At 38.6% G+C, this 23,577-nt stretch overlaps 1 protein-coding gene across 1 annotated transcript in view; it reads right to left on the reverse strand.

Annotated features, from left to right (window-relative positions):
- Nucleotides 1-23,577, reverse strand: part of PARD3B (par-3 family cell polarity regulator beta) — a 999,887-nt gene that overhangs the window by 83,280 nt on the left and 893,030 nt on the right. Inside the window, exon 21 of the mRNA XM_032403913.1 lies at nucleotides 17,760-17,892. Coding sequence (XP_032259804.1) covers nucleotides 17,760-17,892 — 133 coding nt within the window. The remainder of the gene's footprint in view (nucleotides 1-17,759; nucleotides 17,893-23,577) is intronic.

Raw genomic sequence — 23,577 nt, forward strand, 5'->3', positions numbered from 1 at the left:
ATAGATGGTTTAATTATCTGCTCCATTATCTTTGTATCAGGCATATTTATCAATAAGAAATGAATGCCATCCTGGGAACTGATTTGTTCAAGGTAACTTTCATTGTAGTTATACTTGCATGTCTGATGATCGTTCTACACTTGTGCTGTCTTATTTATAGCTACATATCTCTCATTTGACTTCTCCACCATCTTGAAAGCCAAATAGAGTCTCAGTGGCCACTTGTGTCCCTGAATGGAATTTACATAGAAAGGGATGTGGACATATGAGTACAAGAAACATTTAAAATTATTTTTCAATCACTACTCATTATTGATGAAGATTGGTCTCCCTCACTCCACACTACCCCCAGATGCTATTTCTAAACAGTAGTGAATAAAGGCAGCAATGTTGCACTTTGGGTGTTGCATACCTCAGGAATTTTAAACTAGACAAAACTACAATAATCATTAAAGATAAAGCAGTAAGCAGAAGTTCAGTGGTACTCTTGTAAGTTTAAAACTTTTCCATGTCAATCAATTGAGCATCTTGCATGATTTTCCTCACTAGAATTAAAAAGGTAGTAATATGGAATGTGGCACCTGTCAAGTTTGTTTCCTAGTTAAAAATGGAAATATGGCTAGTCAGTAAGTGCTATAAACAGGAGACAAGCAGTTTGACATCAAAGTTGAGCTTGGTATCAAACTGGAGAATCTCACTTATGGTACTGAAGCCCGTGAGATCCTGCAGGGTTTCTTTTTCTTTTTCTTTTTTTTAAAGATTTTATTTATTTATTTGACAGAGAGAGAGAGAGACAGCGAGAGAGGGAACACAAGCAGGGGGAGTGGTAGAGGGAGAAGCAGGCTTCCCGCAGAGCAGGGAGCCTGGCGCGAGGCTCCATCCCAGGCGCCCCTCCTGCAGGCTTTCTGACTGGCATGTTTCTGGGTGCACACACTTACCAACATTTAAGGACAGGAGGCCATCAAAGTCAAGCACCTTTTAAAGAACTCTACCTTGCAATACTGGAATGAACTTTGCATCCACCACCACTTCTGCTTTGAGGTCAAGGTTGTGTCACCACCAGATAGAAGGGTAGCAGTTGAATGGGACAGACCAGTGATAGCCACCTAAGGGTGTAGAAGCACACACCCACAAGCCTACAACCAACACCCAAGTGTAGCAAGGAGTACACAGTGGGACAGAGATAAGAAGATGGGTCTGAGAGGAAAGGAGAGATTAGACCAAACTGTGAAACAGAATCTACGTTCAAGATTGTCCATGATAGGATGGCAAGCACTTAGGATCAAATTGAAATGGGTGACCAACCCAGGGCAGGGAATTCCAATAGGAACTCCATCTCTAAGGTTCTAGGGGTACCGGAGGTACCAGCCTCCATGGAAATCTGATCCTCACGAGGAGGTGGAACCCCAGACCCTGAGAGACAGGAGGTCATAAAAATCAAAGTAGGACTGGCTTGATTCTAAGAAAACTTTTGAAAAAGGATCCCACAGATTTTCCTTCACTTTCCCATGATGGGCACAGATCATAAACCTGTAGGAAACCAAGTAATCATATTTGCAGGGGTAAAGGGCCAGGGGGCAGGGAGTCAGCCCCGCCCTTTTTGAAATTCTCATTAAGATGAAGTTGTCACCAAAACAGAGAGTGAATATCAATTTGATGTGAGAAAGAACAAGCCTTCAGTAATGCTGGGGTTCATGTGTACCCATAGTGAGAATTTTCTACTATATTATAAATATGATTCTGTTATTAGATTATCATCCACACTACAGACCTCAGACTAGGAATTAATAAAGTCATGCAACCAGTGTATCTATGTCTGTGGCTGGAAATTAGAACAATGCAGCTTGACAGAGGCAGTAAGATGTTTATATATCCAGAGGTGACTGCATAACCATAACACTTTGCATTACATTCTAATTATTTTTTACAACTTCAGTGTAAACAAGAAAACCCACAACTCGACCCTCTGAATTTCCGTGGCCCTTTTGCCTTAGCCCTACTGAAGTTACGCTGACGGGCAACCAGAAAGCCGGCTCTCTTGCTGCATTTTGCAGCCTTTCCTTGGAATGGCATGGAAACCAATTTGGAAGTTTTACACCATGTCTCACTTTTGCAGGACCATTTAAAGAAAAATCAGGAGTTAGTGCAGGAGGGGGAAAAAGCCATCATATTTTCTAGTCATACCACTAGATATGCATTGTTTTACTGTGTGTGAATAAGTAGAAGCTGCAGCTAGGAAAATGGCCTCTGTGAAGCGATAAAACTGTCCCAGAGCTTGCTCTGATTCACCATGAAGAAATTCCTTCTTAAAGCGAGGTTAAGCGTTAAAATGGGTATTGAATTCTGGACTCAGTGACAATGTGAGTGAATGCAGGCCATTTACCATTGCTCTCCCAGATTCCACTGAAATGGTCAGCAGCATCTACAGTAGGTGAAACGTGAACCAGAACTAGGTATTGAGGAGTATCTGCTAGAAATGGTGCCACAGACCAAGCTGAAAGGGGAACATGGCACCCACTCACAACCAATCTTACTGGGGAGCTGGTGGAGGAAGCTGCAACTTTTCCATTTGAGGTGAGGATGGAGGGGAGGGTATAGGGCTGATGAGACTAGCATGGAGATTTTCTTGTCTTTGGAGTGGCCGCCTTTCCAAATGGTCCATCTGGAGACCAGGGGCTTCTCAAGGTGGCTATAGGAGGGGAAGCAAATCTAAGCACTAGAAAGGGTTCCCTCCTGATTTGATGGGCAATAGCATGAGGATGAAGGGTAGACACAGCCACAGGTAATACAGGATGGCAGGGCTGGGACAAACAAAAATCAGGGCACAGAAAGATGACCCCTTGCCCATGATTTCAGAGAAACCAGCTGAGAAACTAAGCAGAAGCAGAGTTCTCCACCAGGTATTGCGTCGGATTTTGGTTCCCTTCCTGTCTTTTCAAGCTGCCAAACCTCTAAACGGGAGGCATGGCTTTATATCAGCCAGGCCCATCGTGGAGGTATGAGAGGACTTCTCCACAAACAGTTCGCTGTAAGGAGAGGAGAACCAAGGAGACTTCCACCATCTTGTCTAAGGAACAACATCTATGCTTTCAAGTAAAGAAACAGAAAGAAATCAACACAAAACTGTTAACAGAAAGGACTCAGTAAGAACCCGGCAAAATGAATGAAAAGAGACCAACAGCTAGAATAATTCGGGTGAAAATTTGGAATATCATGAATAAAGAGAGACTCCCATAAGATCCAGATAGGGAAAACAGGTCACTTACAAAGAAGAAAAATCAGGTCAGCCTCAGAGTTCTTCTTCCTCAATATTAAAAACCAAAAGACAATGGAATGTCTAGGAAAAAAACCTTGGGAAGCAAGTATGTCAGTCATTTAACAAATACTTATTATATACCTCAAAGCACCAGGCATTGTTGTGTTGAGATTTATACATAAAGGATACTATCAGATTTCAAGAATTTAGAAATATACAAACTCCATATCCTTCCTGAAGTGAAATTACTAAAAAAGGTAAGCCTGTTAACAGTGAGATGAATCAAGATAAAGAACTCAGTGCTGGAGATGTTGTAGCAAAGAGGGGCTGGCATTAGACACAAAATGTAATCCCTGGATGCCATTAAAAGAGAAGACACACATTCTTCTTTAAAGACTGGATCTAAAACAGCACAGGTTAAAAGTGTGAGGGAAAGTTGTGATGACGTATAATCGTGTCACTCTGTTCCTTTTACATGGAAGGAACTCAACAGAGATGATTTCATTTTTGATGTTAGAAAAAACAGGATAAAAAATGTTTTTATAAAGTCCGTATGAGGGAAATTACTAAATAAAATAATCAAAGAAACTGTAGCACATGGGGAATAAAATAGGAAACAGAAAAAGGTGTTCAAAACAGAAAGTCTAAACCAAAATAACGGAAAGAATAAGGATGACAGTTATGATAACAGATATAAATGAGCTAAACATTTCTTTGGAAGAAAAAGCCTCAGAATGAATCAAACATTACATTTCAACCTTTTCCGAGAGATAGGCTTAAAAAATGATCCTGAAAGCCTCAGAAACATTTTGTTTCTGGGGACTTTAGCCTCATGTTCGTCTGTCTTTGACAGATGAAGGAAATGATAAATAAACATATACAGTATCGGAAATAATATAATTAATAAGATTATTTTACCAATTCACACTTAAACATCTGAGATATGCATGGGGATGGCTCTTAATATAAAAGCTTGCATTGGTGATGTTTTCTTTTTGTTCTTTTCCTGAAAAGCTGTCATTAAATTTGTAGTGTGTATAATGACTACGCTGACTTGCATTTAAGGAAATATAGTTATATACTTGTGTTATATACTAGAATGCAAGTACTACAAGGCAGAGATTTTTGTCCATTTTGCTCTCTCCTACATCCTCAGCATCTCACCAGACCCTGGAATGTAATAGGCACTCAATAAATATTTATTCAATAATAAACATTTTTAGAAAAATCATTAGTTTTAATTTACTTAATTTAAAACTTTAAATGACAAAGTTACATATACTATGTCAATTTTCAATAAATGCCCCAAGTTGTAGAATTCACTATCCTTGACTACAAAATATTAAAATTGTACATTGATAATAAAATTTTAGATGGAAAAAGCCTAAATCCTTAAAAATTAAAATAATAACTATATAAGTCATTCTTGGTCAAAGAAGAAATAAAATCTTAAATTTCAAAATATATATAATTCAAAATATAATTCAAAAAAAGGAAGAACATTAAGATATGAACATTTCTGGAAGTACACCAAACTAAATTCAAAACCAAATTCATTGCCTTAAATTATATTGTCATTGAACATAATTAAAAAGTAACTGAAATAAATAAGCTAAATAATTCAAAAAGTTTGCTTTATTCCTTCTTAAAAGAAATACTAAGTTAATGAGGTAAAAATAAATATGTTAGAACAGAGAAATAGAATTATTAAATATATTAAGTGACAAAAAACATAAAATATACTAACAGGCTGAAAGTCTCAATGAAATAAATGATGTTATAGAAAAATATAGCGAATTTCCAAAATTCAGTAAAAGAGGAAACATCTCCTTTCTCAAAGATTTCCATCTATGGGAAAAGTTGAAAAGGGTGTCAAAGAATTATCCATAAAAAAGCACCAGGCTAGATGGTTCTATGGATGAGTTGTTTTAAATCCTGACAAAGAGATAATTCCTTTGTCATTGATAGAAATTGATATAACATATAGTAACAGATGAAAAGCTACTTAAATCATTTTACAAAGGTTATGTAACTCTTCTATGTAAAACTGCTAAAGTTAGGGGGAAAAAATCCTTATATATCAATTTCCCTAACAAATAGAGGTACAAAATCACAAATGAAATACTTGCAATACATGCCTGGCTTTATCTTCAAAGAAAAAAACAGACAGCATGTGAGTGTAGATTTATTTTTTCAGAATTGCAAGGGCCATTCAATATTAGAAACCCTATTAATATAAATCATCTCATTAATAGAAAAAGAAGAAAAATCATACAAAGATCTTGATAGATGTTTAAATGCCATTTGAAAAAACTAACAAGAATCTCTGGTTTGTTTACACAAAAAGTAAAGCTTCCCTTTTTCTGAAGTATCATAAAGTTAAGAGACTACTGACAAAGTTAGAAAGAAAATTCTGAATGCTATTTGACAGTAAAGGCTTAATAATCTTTCTATATCAAGAACATTTACAATTTGGAAGCAAAAAAGGCAAACACTGTAACAGAAAAAAAGGAAAATTCATAAAAAAGAAGAAATATACATGACCAATAAATGCACAAAATGCTAAATCTCAGTTGTAATTTAATGAAAACAAAATAATTGATATGAGCTATTAAACTGGTAAAAATTAAGAAAAATGAAAACACTCAGTTTTAATAGGTCTGGTATGAAACCTGTACAAAACAGACCATTAAGATTTGTTAAATGCATTAATAAATATGCTGCTGGGGAGAATATAAACTTCCTAGCCTTTCTAGGGGCATGTTGGGTAATTTGTATCAATTAAAATTTTTTTCATCGCCCTGTTAAATAATTAATATCTTATATTGATTTATGATAACTAATAACATAAGAATGCAAAGATTTATCTAGATGATTATTTATCTATAATTATTACCTCATTACAGGAAGTGATGAAAATAATTTAAACATCCAACAATGAAAATGTGATTAATGAATTCGTGAGTTAAATGTTACACATTTAACGTCACGTTTTGCAGATTACTTAAAGGCAGGAGAAATGCTCACAATATAATAAAAAGTGAAAGAAGTAGCTTAAGTAACAGTATATCCAGTAGGGTCTCCCAATTTAATTACTACATGTGATATGCATGTATGTGTATGGGTCTCTATAAAATATGCCAAAACATAAAGTGTTCATTTATTGCGTGTTTGATGATAGATGATTTACATTTCTGCTTTAACACTTTTACCCATTATGTAAATTATTACAGTGAGCATGTATTACATTTATAATAAAAAAGTTTCATGTAAAAGGAAAAAAATTGTAATTTCAGGAAAACGAGAAAGACTAGAGTATGGCAACTATATTCACCTGGTCTTCAAAATATTTTTGTCTATATAATTGTAACCTTGCTTAAGATGTTTATTTAATAGCTATATAAACCACTGACTGCTAAACTAAAATTAATTAAAATATGTGCAAATTGTGTACCTATCTATATATCAATATATATGTCTACACTATATTGATATACAGATATAATCAAGAAAAGCAAAGTCTGTGCCATTCATAATGTTTCAGATGGGATGTATTCAGCATTATTTATTCAAAGAAATGATTGAGCCCCCTAGTCTGAAACAAAAATCCCACGTGAAATCTTATAAATGAAATGGTAAACCAACTAGATATGGAACTTAAAGTCTAGACTACAGGTTTTTGACCTTTTAAAATCATAATCTGTAGGAATGTAGTTTACATTATGAGCTAGCAGATATGTGTATGTGTGCACAGATTGGCTATAAAACAAGAACTTCACCAACCAACATTCATCTTTACTACCTGCCATGGCCTCTGATACAGCCTATTCTCTTCAAAATCTTAAAGATGTCAATTGTGACTAATTGGTTTTATGATCATCTAATAAGTTGTGACACACAGTTTGAAAAACAACCCTCTAGGGCAGGTCTCACTCAGTAATTGGGACAGACGTGATGCACAAATGCTCACATCCTCAAAACGAGAGGTTGGGCCTAAAGAGAAGTATCATCATGAAACAATAAAAGCCACTTTATATTTGCTTAGAAATTACAAAGGGCAATTGGAGTAGCTTACATGGAGGCAGAATGCCCGAAATGCAGGCAAAAGGGAAGCCCAAGCACACAGGGGCAACTTTGTGGGGATAAAAGCAAATCTACTGTGTTCATTGGTTAGTCCCTCTTTCCTAAGCGTTTGATTATCAATTTTTTTCCTGTACAATTATTTCTAAATATCTCATTACATTTGAAATTATGTTTCCTGTCTGCCTTTCCCACCAGACATGAACTCCTTATTCACTTTTGAATCTTCAGAGTCAAGTAAATTCCTGGCACAAAGACAGAAACTTGCCACCAAATTCAGGTGTAAAGAATTAGTTGATAAATGAATAAATGAAGAAACCATATGCTTTGAAATTTTGTTCTTCAATTTTGGGGCCAGAGTGGCACAACATAAGTGAAAATGGGTTTATTCTTTTCCATAATTAATTATAGGACATTAACAGCTTTTCTTTTTATTTTGGAGACAAGATCCTCAACAAAGTTAGGAAAGTTGTAAGAGCTTCTCATTGGGACAGTACTCAGATTTCTGATAAATTAAATTTATGAATTAATTAAGTGGAAATGTTGAATGTTTAAAACAAAATTTCAGTTCTTTCCTATTTGCTTGTCATCTTTTCATTCCACCATCATCGTGTATTTGAGGACTAGATTTTTTTTTTTTTTTTTAATCTTACATATACACATACATATGTAGAGAAAGGAGCAGGTTATCCACTTTCTGAAACTGGGAAATTTAAAAAATAGTTCTAGAACCACACATAAACCACAAACTGCTAAAATCCCATAGCACTTTTTTTCCCCCCAATCACCGATTTCAGTATTATGCTAAAAGATTTCTTCCGGCCATCATTCACATTAATCGTGAGACCATGAGTGCCTCCTCTGGCATGTGAGCCTCTGATCCCCTTATAACCACATGCACATCCCTGCCGCAGTGCTGCCTGACAATTTAAACCTGGCAAGTTACTGTAAAGGGAACTGCATGGAAAACAGGAAACCTGGTCCCTACTAAATAGATGAAGAAAGGAAAAATAGCTGATACATAGAAAAGATTATACTTAAAATAGATCTGCTATTCAGAAACAATCTGGAACTCTGGCAATTAGTGATGTAGGGAAAACAAAACTGAAAAATGGAGATTTCTCCACATCGTTTGGGGGTATCCATTATCATAGACTGAGCCAGAAGGTTCATTAGAGGAAAGCCATCAGATCATGACAGGGAATGTCTTTCTCATACAACATTTCCTACTGTTTCTCTAAAGGAGAAATTTGACAACAATGTCTTTGGGCGTGCACCCCGCCCATACACCCGCGAGCGTGTGCGTGAGCGTGGGCGTGCGCGTGCGCGCACACACAAACGTCAGGTCTTCCTTCTTTGTTGTTAAGCTTGATGCAAATGTTGGGCTTGATGTACACTTACTATAAATTGCTAAGTATTCAGTGAACGAATAAAGCAACAAAGGAATAAATGATAGCAGAAAATCTATTTTCCTCATGTTTTGCTTTGGTTTTGCTGCCTAGGGAATGAAGCTATGTCTGAGTGAAAGATGACACAGAAGGAGCTACATCATTTGAAGAAAGCTTCATGGAGATAAAACCCAAGAACTCCATTACTTTACAAAATTCTTATCTTGAAGCTGGAAAAGAAACTATTTCTCAATTGTTTATAATAACAATGTTATACCCGTTCTTCTTAGATCATTTACTTGAATAAATGGAAAGTTTTCCTGTGCCTGGATGAAATCACTGGTATCAACGTTTGCACTTTCTCACAGACACTCTGAAAATCAGCACTGTGATTTCAAGCCTCAGAACGAAACGCAGAAATGAATGAAGTTCATAGAACTGTAAAGTCACAGACTCTGATATGTGTCATTACAATTGTATTCAAAAGTGGTCATTCTTCTTGTGGAGAATGGCAACTTCAGTACTGCTGTAGTGATTATTATCATTTTAGGGTCTCTTTTATTCCGGTGTTCTTCGTATTTCAGAGGAGAGATTTCTGCGAGTTTTCTTTTTCCCATAACACCACACTCGTTACTATTTAATAAGAACCACATGATGTTAAGCTCCTGAATAACTCCGCGTCGAAATTTTTCTTAAACAGAAAGAACAAGATGGCCGCCGCAGCGACCTGATTGGCTAATTACCCCGGAACCTGTGCGAGGGGAACGTTCTGGGCTCCGGGATCCGAACACAAACATGGCTCATGTGGGGTTTTAATTGTCATCCAGGTTAAGTGATACATGTGTTGTGAATGCCAGTTAAATGGAGTTCCATATCTTCCACTCCAAACATCTTCATTTAAAAAAATTTGGTACCCAAACTTAATTTCAGGATTTTTGAGGTCTGCTAAAATAAAACATATCCAACTGATTTTAAACAGCTTTGAGAACCATTTAGGAAATCTGGAATTCATAGGAGTTTCTGCTATGGTTTTTCCTATATTACATAAAATGGTCATTTCTCCCATTGCAGTAGAAGAAAAGAATGTGATTACTGTAGAAGTTGGAATTTTGGGTTTTAACCATGATCCAACACAAACGGCTGTGGTTTGGGGGAACTTAACCTATTCTAAACGCGACATCCTGAGCTGGAATTAATTGTTCATTAGAAGCAGAAAGAGTTCTTGTTTTCACTCTAATGTAAGTAGAGCATAGGGTTATTTGACATATTATGGAAAAATAATGTGGTTTTGAACTTTCTTTTTCTGCTTCTTGGTATTCAGGGTTGGGTTTAAGCCAGAGATAGGCTAGCTTATTTGATTATAGCAAAAAAAAAGAATGATTTCATTTTGACTTTCACAGAGAACTCATACTATTTACTATTGGGTTAAAAAAAAAATGTCAGAATGCTAATTAAAGAGTAGTTCCACAGAGGCAAAGTTTGTATGGTGCTTATAAACAAATACTCAGAGTTTCCCTTTCTTTCAAACGTTTCATGTAAAAAAAAGTAAACAGCTGCCACAGCAATGCTCCTTTCCTTCTGTTTCCACCAGGAGTTGCGAGCCCAGGTTAGAATATCAGCTTTGCTAATGATTGTGTGACTATGGTGCAGAGTCTTAAAACCTTAATTTTCTCATCTGTAAAACAGGACTAAAAATACCTACCTCATGGATTTGTTGCCTGGAATAATTCATATAAGGTGTTCACACATATCTGTGAGAGTCAGAACTGAGTAAGTGATGTCATTTTTGTTCTTAATCAGGCTGTAGCCTAATTTATTGAGTAAATAATTTGCATATATTCTTTTTGTATTCCCCTATGCCTTCTATTTTAAGTAATTAACTAGACCCTGGTATTTCTTTGCTTCAGGGTTCTTGCAGAGCTGAAAGCAGAAGCCTCTTTCTTCTGGTCTTTGGTCTTTGATTTTAGCATAAGCTCATTAAAGAGATTAGGTGTGCCCCCAGGGTCAGGGATGAAAGGAGTGCCCTTTTGAAGAAAAAGTTTGCGTGCAGGAGAGAGGGAAATAGTTATTGACCTTTTGACCAACGGACTTTGCCAAAAGTGTCTTACAAGGAGGCCCGACAGTCACCACCTGAAGGGACTGTGGGTACCTCAGTGGTAACCAGAGTGTGCATGACCGGAAGGCCTCCCTCCCAAATGCTTTGTGTGTTGTATAATGTCCCAGGACTCTGGAATAACAGAAGAGGTTAAGCTCCAGTAATGACTGAGATAGAATGGGTGTTTGGCTAATGGAATATATGATTTCTAAAAACCTCAGTATGTGCACCATTTAGAAAACCCTCACATTTGTTGAACGCTTACTACATGCCAGACTCCATTCTAAGTGCTTTACATGGAATAATCATTTAATCGCCACAATATTTATATGAGATCTGTAAGAATGATTATCCTAGTTTTAAAAAAGACTGAGAGGTGAAATAAATAGCCCAAATGTACCCAGTTAGTAAGTGATCTAGCCTGGATGTGAACCTAGGCAATCTGATTTCAGGGTCCGTGCTCTCACACATCATGCTAAAATGCTTCTCATACCTGCTATATTAGTAGGTGTAAAATTCAGGACATCAGTGGGTTTCGAAGGACTGCAATGTTAAGAGCTTTTATGGGGTAGATTATTTGCACCCCTCACCCCCCAAAAGTGTAGCTGAGATGAACTGAAAGAAAGGGAACTTTGAGGGAGGAGGGGATGGGGCAGAGAGAGAACTCGGGATTCCTGAACACTCTCGGGGAAAAGGTAGGTCTAAGCGGGATGCCATGATGGGGAGTAGGGGGGATTAAAGGTCAGGAAACCTGGGGAGACGCTCCTAAAGACTGGCAGATCAGAAGGGACTAGAGAACATCTCAAAGGTGTATCCAGGAAAGAGGGAAGAAAGGTATTTCCTTCTCTTCTCCTTGGCTCAGATGGCCCCCTGCTCCTGGGCTCCTTGGTTATTGTCTGATTAGCACCAGGTTATTGGATTGTAGTGGGCTTTTGCAGACTGGCTTGGGACCCTAACAACCAATCATTTTTTCCCCCATGGGAAAACCATTCCCAGTGCCAAATTGCCAATTTCTAAATGGTTTCTGAAACACAGTTTATTTCAATTTTGGGGATTGCCTATAAACATGTTGCCTTCTTTCAAAATGATTTACACCACGTTTAAAAGCTAGACATTCACTGATATGATCCCCCATATAGCTAATATGTCAACATGTTCCCATGAAAGCCACATTGAAATATAAAGGACTAAAACTATCAACCCCCCAAAAATCTTCAATTTATTTTGTCCTCTTTTTTCCTCAAATTTTCACTCAGCTGGTATTTGATGTTTCACCAACATCAAGTTGATCAAACCTCATGCCCTTCCAATATCTACCTAATTCATAAACATGATGTGTGTTCTTCTCTTTTCTCTGCCTTAGTACCTCTTCCACTCCTCAGTTCAGTTGTTTTAGGAAATCAGGGAAAACACTAATCTGTTGATGGAAGGACACACTGGGAAGGAACTGTTTATGGAGCTAATGAGGGCTTGTCAACTGAGAAGGGGTTGGTCGTCCTATGGTAGAAGTTAAATTACGATAGTTACTAGATGCATACATTTGATGGCTCTAATTCTTTATCTCATTCCATCTTTTGAAGGTTTTTAGAATATATCCTTTCTTTAAAAATTATGATATAATCGACATATAACATTGTATTAGTTTTAGGTATACGACATAATGATTTGACATATGTATATAGACTATATTCTTATCACAAAACAACAATCCATGAGGCTATATATAGAGCAATTCTACCCAAAGAAAGTCACTTTTAGTCCTTTCAAAGAATTCTGTTGCCTCCCTCCGGGGCAAATTCCTAGGTCTGGGGTGAATCAAAATGTCACTTGCCTCTCTAAATAAGTAGCCAGAGGTCTGGTAATTTCTCATGAATAACGCAGTAAAGCCATCTGGGTTCCTGGGATAGCTTAAAGATCCGGGACCAGCAGACAAAAATAAATCTTCTTTCTCCTTTTACCAATAATGGCAGCAAATTTAAGATTGATAATAGGTCTGCTCTTTCTAATGATAAAGAGGAAAATACATGAAGGGAAAGGTCTTTTCTTTTTCTTTCCTTAAAACTCTAAGATGAAGAGAGTTTATATTGTTATTAAAACCAGAAGTTATAGTAGACAACTCTGAATCGTGCCCGACATCCATTTTCCCTTCCCCTGTTAATTAGCACTTTGATCTTCCTATGGGGACTACCTCTTCATCTAGACTCATTCATGGGATTTGTGTAGGCCTGATCCTACTTTCTGGTTCCAGGGTGACCTTGTGACCTAGTTCTGGCCAGTAAAATGCTGCATCTTTCTGGCCAAGGGAGTTCAGAAGTGGGCATGTGACCCAGGCTGAGTCAAGAAGCCATTCAGCATTGCATCAAACATCAGTTCTAAGACTTCCTGGATGTACTGGGGCGTGAGACAATCTCCTTTTATAAAGGTGTTGGGTTGGAGCTGCCACTAGTCTCACCACCATATGAGGGAACTCCCTGAGAATGGTGCTAACAAAGGGAATAATGATGGAGCTGGATCCATCTTTGCCTGAAGTCAGATACACCTATGGATTTGAAAGTTATACAGGCCAACAAAATTTCCCTTTTTGCTTAGGGCAGTTTGAGTTAGATTTCTGTTCTTTTGTGACTTAAGAGCCATTGACTAATCTAGAAGTTTTCATCAGTGTCCTTTGTTGTTGTTTTTTTTTTTTTTTTCAGATGTCTTTAAGGTGCAGAGAGGGGAAATACAGACAACTCAATTCTGGTGTTGGACCACTGACAGCAGGAGCTCATTTCTCTTATCCCTCATATTTAGAAAATAACCTTCTGATAGTTTTTACACTTGTGTGGCGATAAAGCATTCCATCTTAAATCCCTTTCTTAAGATGGTTAGCATGACCTCAGCATCTTGCTCTCTCTTTCCTCTGACTGCAGAATTCACCAGATGTGTCTTTCTTGTCTAGATAGCTGCCAACCATGTTTCTTCAAGTTGGCTCCTAGGCCATCTTCATAATAGGGTGAGCAAATCTTTCAGAGTGTTTTCATTTATTCACCCAACCATCACCTGAACCAATCCCCTTTGCCAGAAAGATACACTACCATGTATTCTATGACAGCAGGAAATTCCAGTACCTCCTTCCCATCTATGTGTCTATAAACCCCTTTCACAGATAAAAGTTCTAATTTAGCCAGAGAGTTAAAAAGAGGAGGAAGCATATGGTATATGCCACACAGCTCTTGAAAAAAGACAATAATAAAGGTACTGATATTTTTAGAAAACTCTGGAGCCATCCCATTTCTGAAATTACTTACAGGATCTTCATGCTGCCATTAAATAAGCAGCTCATCTTTATCTGTTAATAAAAAATACCCCAGCCTGTTGCCAGAGGACTGTGATCGTCTTAACAAGTTTTTACAGAAAATAACATACCGGGAGATAACGGGTATTATGTTTTCTTTTGGCAAATATTAACACTTCACAGCTAGCATATCTTGCTTACTTAATTGGGCCTATAAAAGCTCTCCAGGCCATTTCACTTCCCGCCATTGAAATTCTCTCAACTTGTTCTTTACAGCTTTTCAGAGCCTCCATGGGAAAACAGCTACAGAACAGGCTGGCTGAAAAGATTCTTAAGGTCTCATGTCCATATTTACAAACCTTGCAATCTGTGTGTGTTCATTTATTTTAACACACATGAAGTGAATAAATCAGAGGCTCCTTTGGGAAAAAGAAAACCACCGAATCTCCGAGAAAAGGAACCAAATCTGTCCGCTGAGGCAAGTCCTAAATGATCACTATAGAGTCCCCCGCAGTCCTGGCTGCACACCCTTGCCTCCAGTGGAATGAAATGCTATTGCTAAGCTCATTGAGAAGCTAAGACCTCTCTATACTACAGAATTTCTTACATATATTATTGTCCTTTTTTCTTCATTTTGCCTCAGATGTCTGTATTCCTGGCTAGACTGTGAGTGCCTCCAAGGTAGCGATAATACTATATTCTTGGATTGACACCTGGCCTATGTTAAAATTAGATCAGAGCCATAGAGAAAAGACAGGGAGAAGCAAGTGCTGTGGGAGCAAGTGAGAACCCAAGAGAGCAGTGGGAAAAGCCTTCAGCTCCGAGCTGCCGGACAGAGAACTGCCTACAGGATAGCCTGGGAAAATCAGAAAGCCCGAGGCAAGCCAAAGAAAGAATTATTAGTCCCACTGACAATATATTTTAAAATATTCATAGATCTTAGTAATCCTTCCAGTGATTGCTTTACTAATTTTGGCTTTGGAGACTTCTGTGAGCCTACTTTTATTCTGTCTGGTCTCTTAAAAGTAGTTCTTAGGTAACTTATCTTCCTAATTTCCTTCTTGACAGTTTGGAAGTTTCCCAGTCTAGTGACTCCAGGGAATATTTGTAGGCCTCTACAGCTGAAGTACTAGGCCTGGGAAGTTCTGAGTCCTGAAAGTGGTTTTTGATGATGCTGACCCATGTAATGATTTTGTTAGAGAAGTTGAACTACTTTGCTTATTACTGCAGTGATTGGAATCAATGTCCTATTTTTAGAATCGTGGGTCCGAAACCTTGATAACCACATGGAGAAGCACCTGGAAGCCCTCCCTTGGGCCCCACCCCTCTCTTTCATGGGCTGGTGATCCAATTTTAACAAGCACCCTCCATGATGCCGAAGACCAGACTGATTAGGAACCACAGTCTCAATAAAAGCTGCCTTGTTAGGTCTGGCTGACTGGCAGGTATGAAATGTTAACTTTCTAAACTTGCTTTCCTAGGTCTATCCAAAAGTAGCAAGACAACAGTGTAATTTCTGAGGCCTGCGCTGGGCAAAAAATACTAGTATTTTTTCTTGGCTTGCGGAGAGGTGGGGAAAGGATGCTGAGATTCTCATCCCTGGTTTGGAGTATCTCAGGCGATCACAAAGAGCACTAGTCGTTTATGACAGTGCATTTTGCAAGCATCCGTTTGGGAAGCCTTAGTCCCCGCTCATCTGGGAAACGTAAAATCAGTCACTTTTGGCAATGCTTGATACACTTGAGCATGGGAAACACAAATTAAAACAGAGATACTTCTTTACTCACTAGATTGTCTGGTTCCACATTTGCTTGGAATAAAGATAGAATCTTTAAGATAGAGAGGACCTGAGTATATGGGTTATCTATTTCAGGTTTGGTGAGGGTCAGGGAAAACTTTCAGTCTCATGAAGGTTAAGCATTTTCAGCCTTTCCCCTTGATTTAAGGAGATCACATAAAATAAAGTCAAAACAACCAGGACTGCTTAATCTAAAATTACTTGTCTTATTTTGCTCGTAGGAGTTCATGGTGATGTTGAGATGGAGGACTTTTCAATGCCCTGCACATGGTGGTCTGTTTTGGTTATGGTGGAAACAGCTTCCCTTTATTTGATTGCTTGTTTGTTTGGTAGAGGGAGCAGAGCCTTATGTATACAGTCTCTCATCAAAGTTAATATGTTGATCTCAATTAAGTTTAAAATGAAGTGAATTGTTATCTAAATTGTTATTCTGTGGAAATCTTTCTCTTCCGTTACTGAGAGTCTAAGCGACCAGCTTCCCCATCACTATAAATGCCATTCTGTTTAGTCCTAACATCTGTAATAAAACCAACAAAAAGCTATTTGTTCTGGTCTGCAGTTACAAAATGCCTATCTCTGGAAGAGGCCAGAGCCATTTGGCTGGAGACCGCCAATCCTTACTTCGCATTTCTGATTAAATTCTATTGTGCCAGGAAGAATCTACCGAGCCGAGGAGTTTCAGGGGCTCTGCACGCCCGTGGTGGGTACTGCAGCTGGCTTTCAAACACTAGCCTAAAAGTGCGAGGTGCCACAGCACCGAAGTGAGAAACAGAAGGCATCCACTTGGTTGCTGGACTCTACTCTCCCAACCCTGACTTCATGAGCATGAACATGAGTGCGAAAATCAGGAAAGGAAACTCTCCTTTAATAGATTTGTCCTTCATAAGAGCTGGTGTCTTTAGTGGCCACCAGGGATAAGAGAGTTCCTTAGGTGGTTCTCAAAGCAGCACTAAAAAATGATAGTAGGAGGCAGTAACCATCCAAGATGGTGAGTGACAGCTGCCCTCACTGCAAGGACATCATTATTACCATGGACAGCTCTGCTCCAATAATGTGAGTAACGAGAGCCAAGATTTACTGAACACCAACTCAGTGGCAGGCACCTACTCTAAGTATGTGATGTACTTTAATGCAATTCTAAGTACTCTCCTCTGGTATTTTTGTGGATGCTCAAAAGTTAAGTGTATTTTGTTGGTACAGCCATGCTTACTTGAAAAAGACAAGAGAATGAATCATGCCATCCTGGAAAAACCCACAGAATCTCTCTTTAGAGGTCACAGTATTCTTTTCTGCTCGCAAATGTTGAAGGATTTGGCAAAGAGAACCCTCTAATACAAAAACTGTTCTTATCCCAAAATAAACTTCTCTTAGCCTACTGGTAAGATCGGCAAAATGGGAATTATTCAGGTGCGATATACACACAACTGATGTCTCTGAAGATGACCATTCTGAAATTTACTTCTAATATCCTTTCCCAAAGGAAACCCATGGCTTGTGTTGCATGGTCTGTTAATGCTTGCCCAGATTCTGAAACCCAAGCGATGGGAGGCAAGGATTAAGGCTCAGTAGATTCTGTGTCCTCTTTAAAATATCGACCATCTGCTCCACCCTAACACGTTGGTATACAAGTCCAACAGAGAGTAAATATGAAAGCAATTAAAATAAACTACTGTGCATTAGTGTGGTTTGATTTATGTAAACAACTTCTGTGGAACAAGATGGCTGTGGTTTGGGTAACATTCATATCCATGAAACTCAAGTAACCTAAATAGAACTTGGTATGTCTAGAACATTCTTAGCCATGTTCTTCTGCTAGAAATTATCTCAGTTGAGATGAATTCAATGATTAGAATGAGGCCCAAGCTTACCCAGTGAAGGTCGTAATCTAGCCTCGCTCTTCCCTCATCGTCCTCATACAAGGTGAATCCTTCCCTCCGGGCCTGATAATACTCTTTCCGCAACTTCTGGATGCGGTCCGTGCTCCCACTTGCAGGCCGGCCACTGTAGGACATAATCAAACAAACACAGTCACACAGTGTACATCATCCTGGAAAGTCACTTTTTGATCTTATTAAAGGAGCTGACATCTAAATGTGGAAGATTCAATAATGTAATTCAAATATGCTAGGAAAACCATAAAATCAGTAATAAAAGTGAACAAAAAATGGTCTTTATGTAAGGGCCAAAACATCTGACTTGGGATTAATAAATGCCTTTTGAGTGAAAAGGTAAGATAAGGTCCTGACTTTTAGAGCAATTAAAAGAGCCATCCCTTTTTTCTTACAATCATCTCCATAGAGTTTGTTTAAATTTTAATGCAGTTATTTCATTTTCTCCAATAAGAAGTTGCCAATTTGAGACCAGTTGTTTGACCTGAAGAGGGGACGTGGCACTGAGTTGGCGTGTGCCATTCTTCATGTCAGTGACACTGATGGATTTCTGGAGTGGGGGGTTGCATACATGTCAGCATTCGGGCCCACAGGGTATGGGGAAAGCGAAGAAGGCAGAAGCCACATCAAGAAGTAAAAATAAAAGTTAAAAAAAAAACACAGAAAAAAACGGGTGATAGTAGGATGTGCCATCTTCGTTACTTGTCCAAGATTCTCCTCTCTCTACTTTAGTCACTTCTTTCTCAGGAATTACAGTTTCTCCAGTGACTCATCTGTGCAACCCCAAACTGGTCAGCCAGTGGCTCCATTTTAGCTTGGATTTGTCACGAACATTTCAACAGAACTGACATCATGGGATACAATTCAGGGCCAGGAAATAAGAGGAGAATGCTAGGCACATTTCAATAACCATTCAACTTCTTTGGTTCATCTGAGACACAACTGAGTGTCCTATTGTGCCAGATCTTATGTTAAGATTTAGGAAAGTGAAGACAAACAGTTCATAGTCCTTGTCTGGAAAAAGCACATGGTCTGGGAGGGAGGGGACCGAAAGGCATATAGAAGGCTACAATCCAGGTGCTACAACAGCAGTCTAATAAGGGACCATGGGGACAAAGACCGCTTAAACTGACAGGGGGAGTACAGGGCCATGGAATAAGATTATGGAAAGCTCCATGGAGGAGGTGACACATTAGCTGAGTCTTGAAAGATATATAGGTGTTCAACAGCTGGACAAGCGAGATGAGGAAATTTCAGGTAGAGAGAAGGACAATACAAAGGACAGCAATGAGAAAGCATCTCGCTTTGGGGGAACCAACGCAAATAAGTCCATGTGGGCAAGCAGTGATCCTCAACTTCTTCTGTCCTGGCTCACACACATCTCAGGCAACACATGTTCCCTTCCCTTTCTCATTTAGGGAGCAAGTTAGAATGCAAATAGTGCTGGTGATTTTAGGGATATTTTGAATTTACTCTAATCAATGACAGAAGTAGATCACCTGCAAATTCGGGTACTTTAACTCAACTCATAGCAACGGGTTAATCATACGGACACTTGTGTTTGATGGGTAGGCAAGGACCACTGCTCCGGTAGATAGGGTAGAGGGGAGGGGACAGCGAAGAGGGACAGGCGAGGCTGAGAAGGGGAGAAAAGGACCCCTTGTGAAGAGCTGTGCATGCCAAAAGGTCCCCCCGTATTAGAGTGGAGTTTTAGTTTAAATGAGACTTCACATTAAAGGAGATATCTGAAAGCGGCAGAAAGAAGTCATCTACTATTTGGTGTAAATTTTTGAAATTAGACTTGTAAACTCTAAAAAGAAAATGGTGAGTGAACATCTTTTGGAGGAAAAGCATTCTTCCCCAACTAGATTGTAAGTTAACTGGTGATGTCTTACAACATCGCTACAAAGTTAGCACAGGGTTCTGGGCTTCCTACACATTCTACAGACACTCAGCAGCCGATGCCTTTTATTAACAAAAGACCAACCCTTGGGGACCACATATCTTTATTTTCCTCCAATATGACTTAAAAACTCTCAAGATAGTTCTGTTTTTTTACTAGGCTTTTCTTAAAGTAAAAGTTTTTCAAGCAAAAAAGCAGAATCAGACCTATAAATACAAAGAACATTCCGGTGGTTGCCAGAGGAGAGGGAGTTGAGAGAGGGGCAAAATGGGTGAAGGGGACTGGGAGGTAGAGGCTTCCAGTTATGGAATGAAGAAGTCACGGGGATGAAGGGCACAGCATAGGGAACATAGTCGACGGTACTGGAATAGCATTGCATGGTGACAGATGGGAGCCACATTTGTGGGCGGGCACGGCACAACATAGAGTTGTTGAATCACTATGCTGTACCCCTGAAACTAAGGTAACATCTCTACTCAAATAAAAAAAAAAAGAAGTTTTTGAGCATTTGAAAAAGACAACAATAAGAAAAATAATGGAAGGTCCGACACGCTTTTCTGAACCCCGGGATGGCAGGCGGGGCAGCCCAGCTCTCTGCGGACCAGCTGCCCTTCCTCTTGAGGACTGTGAGCCGCCTGTGGCGCCTGAACGTAGTGCACAGGCTTCTGCTGATGACGTGATGTGTGCACCAGGCTCGAGCTCACCAGATGAGTTCAATCAACACTGTGCAAACATTGCATACATAATCTATTAGTTTACCCAAAGAAACTGAAGCACTGAATTCAAGCGGAATGAAGTCATCACTAATAAAAGAAAAAAAAAAAAAAAAAAACCGATAAGGCACTATTTTAAAACTCTCCACAAGTTTCCTACATTTGTGGTGAAAAAAAAAATCATACTCAGACTATAAACTATTCTTCCATATGCCTACAAATACATACATTTAAAAATATGGGTTTGATCAGATTTTAGTTCTCAAATAGAGGGAATGGGGCAAGAATACAAAATCAGCTGTTTAGGATTCAGAAAAATCCCCTATGGCTGAAAGGAACATGACTATTTACTCAGAAAAGAAATCTGGCCTCAGAGAAAAAAAAACAGGAAAAATGTCTAGAAAGTCATGGACCATCTAAGTGCAAAACATGCTGTATCTTCTTCCTTGTGTGAGTATTTTAAAGAAGATGTGGGACATGGTGCAAACCTTTCATAAGGACCCAGGACTGCATCTCACTCTTACCTCTTTTTTTTTCTCTCCAGCCCTCATCCTGCCCTTAGTAACTATATCAGATTTTCCCCTTAATTATATTAAGTGTTTAATAATGAGCAAATTCTGATTTCATTTTTCAGCTCTTCTCTGCAGATAATACTCACACACTTACCAGGAAGTCAGTAAAAATGATATGCACAGCTATTGTGACCGAAGCAGTTAACTGGATCCCATTTTGTGTTGAAGATGTAGAAATTTGAAGAGGAACATAAAAACACCTTTGTCATAACAACAGCAATAATTATAATAGCTCTTATTTATGGACCACTTATATAACAAACATATTCATACAGGCTGTTACTCCCTCCACTTCCTGCCCAGAGCAGACCTAGGTAATCAATTACAGCATTCTTTCCTGATGAGCCTAGACATGGCCTTAGAATCCTTCTCAACCCAGAACTTCAGAAAGCCACTACCAATCTGCCAAAAGATTCCTTAGAAGCTTCAGAAGTTTCATCGGATTATGATGTCACTCAAATAGCCTTGCAACCATATAAAATCAGTCAAAGTATCAATAACCCTAACTCTAAGTTCCTACTTTGAAAATCAGGCTTTCTGTATTATTTGTTCACTGGATGAAGTAAAGGTTGGCCATTCTTAGAAAAATTCCTATTCCACCTGTATTCATATGTAGATGGTAACGCCCCTCCTACTCTTTCAATGTGCTGAAATTTTATGTAAAATTAATTCAAAAAGTATAAAAAAACAGATTTATATTGTAGTGACTTCTTGTAAATGATACTGCTTATGCCTTTAAAGGTATATGTATAGTTAAACAGGCTCTTCTTACTACATTTCCGAGCTGGACGGAGTTTAAAGGAGTTCAGAAACCATGTCCTTTTCGTCATAGTAATATATTCCCATATGCAGTAAACCTATAGTAATACATTTCCATATGCAATAAACATTGCAGTAAGGCATTATCTGCTACTTTGAGATCTAACCTTATTCTTCCTCTTCTTTATATTCTTCTAGTTTACAGTGACCTCAATTGAAGTATATTTTATTTATTTATTTTTAAAGATTTGATTAACTTGAGAGAGAGAACGAGTGACGGGGAGGGGGAGAGAGAGAGAGAAGCAGACTCCCCACTGAGCAGAGAGTCTGATGCGGGGCTCGATCCCAGGATCCCAAGATCATGACCTGAGCTGAAGGCAAACACTTAACTGACTGAGCCACCCAAGGGCGCCTCAATTGAAGTACATTTTAAAATGAGTGTTTGTTTGTGTATGCCATGGTCTCCTTCCATTATTGCTGCAGGCTGGAGAAAAGAAACTAACATGTATTAAGCTCCCATGATGCCCTAAGTTAGTATTTATGCTTTACATAGTTCATCTCATTTAATCCTCAATCAAATTTGTGAAGCTAACACAGTTAGTGACATTTCGCAGATGCCGGCACCGAGGCTCAAAGAAATTAAGTAGCACAGTTGGTGAATGGTGGACCAGGGGTTGTGTGACTTCAGGACCAGTGTGATTTCTACCATATCACGTTGCCTTGCAAGAAAGGCATTAAAATGCAGCAGGCATTTTGTAGCAGAAGTTCACAGGCATTTCAAGGCAGAGGGAATTTAGCAGAACACATTTATAGCCATGCCGTTTGATATTCTTTTATTTGCACAGAACTTTGCAATAAAAATAGAAATCGAAGTAGCTAAAGTAATAGAAATACATGCAATGAAGTCTGTATTCATTAAAGAATGATGTTGGAACAACTGCAGACTGAGATTTCTGGGTAATTAATATTACATCTCTAACAGGCTTATGTGGGAAAGTGGTATAAAAATGAATGGGGCGCAAAAGAGAATCAACATAAGACAGACATCCCACATGAAAGTGAAACTCTGGAGCAAGACCAGGACTGAGAGGCATCCAGGGCTGCTCCTGGTAAAATTCACCACTGACTGCACGAGAGGGAGTTGATCACTGGCAATGAACCATTACTGGACTTGCGAATTAATCTGCAATGACTTTGTGTGTATGCTTAAGCAGGCACGCATGTAAATACATGCACCCTATGAGTAAATTGTATATAACTAATTCCAAAAAGCTGTGTCATTTTCAGAGAGCCTCAAGACATACGGTTCTCCATTTTAAAGAAGACGTGTTTGACTACAGAGTACAGCCCTCATTTGTAGGTACCATCCTGGGGTCCAGAATTGGTGATGTGGTTAAGAAAAGAGTCTTCATAGAATGCAACCTTAACAGGAATGTTCCTACCTCGATGTGATAATCCTTACAAACTCACTGAATAAAATGATTTAAATTAGATGAATGCATGTGAACAATGATCAGTACACTAGGGAGTGTTTTTGAGTTTGGGGTTTGATAGAGTCTTTAATTGTGTATGAAGTTACTGTAAAAATGTTATTTTGATGCTTACCATAAAAAAATTTTAATTACGTAGATATGGTGTTAATCTTTCTATACTTGCAATAAGGTGGAATTTTAAAAGTTTTCTTAAAAAGAATTAGTTTCCCAAAAAATACGGTGCAAAGGGAAACACCTTTATACCCTTTTAAGAATGCCAAGATGCTATTCTTTTCCCATTCCCCCTCACCCACCCCCCCCCCCTTGGCAATGGGAAAGGTTGCTCATTTTGTCTTTTTGCATTTAAGGACCGAAAAA

Source organism: Phoca vitulina, unplaced genomic scaffold (genome assembly GCF_004348235.1).
Source record: "Phoca vitulina isolate PV1807 unplaced genomic scaffold, GSC_HSeal_1.0 scaffold1, whole genome shotgun sequence".
Lineage (NCBI taxonomy): Eukaryota > Metazoa > Chordata > Mammalia > Carnivora > Phocidae > Phoca > Phoca vitulina.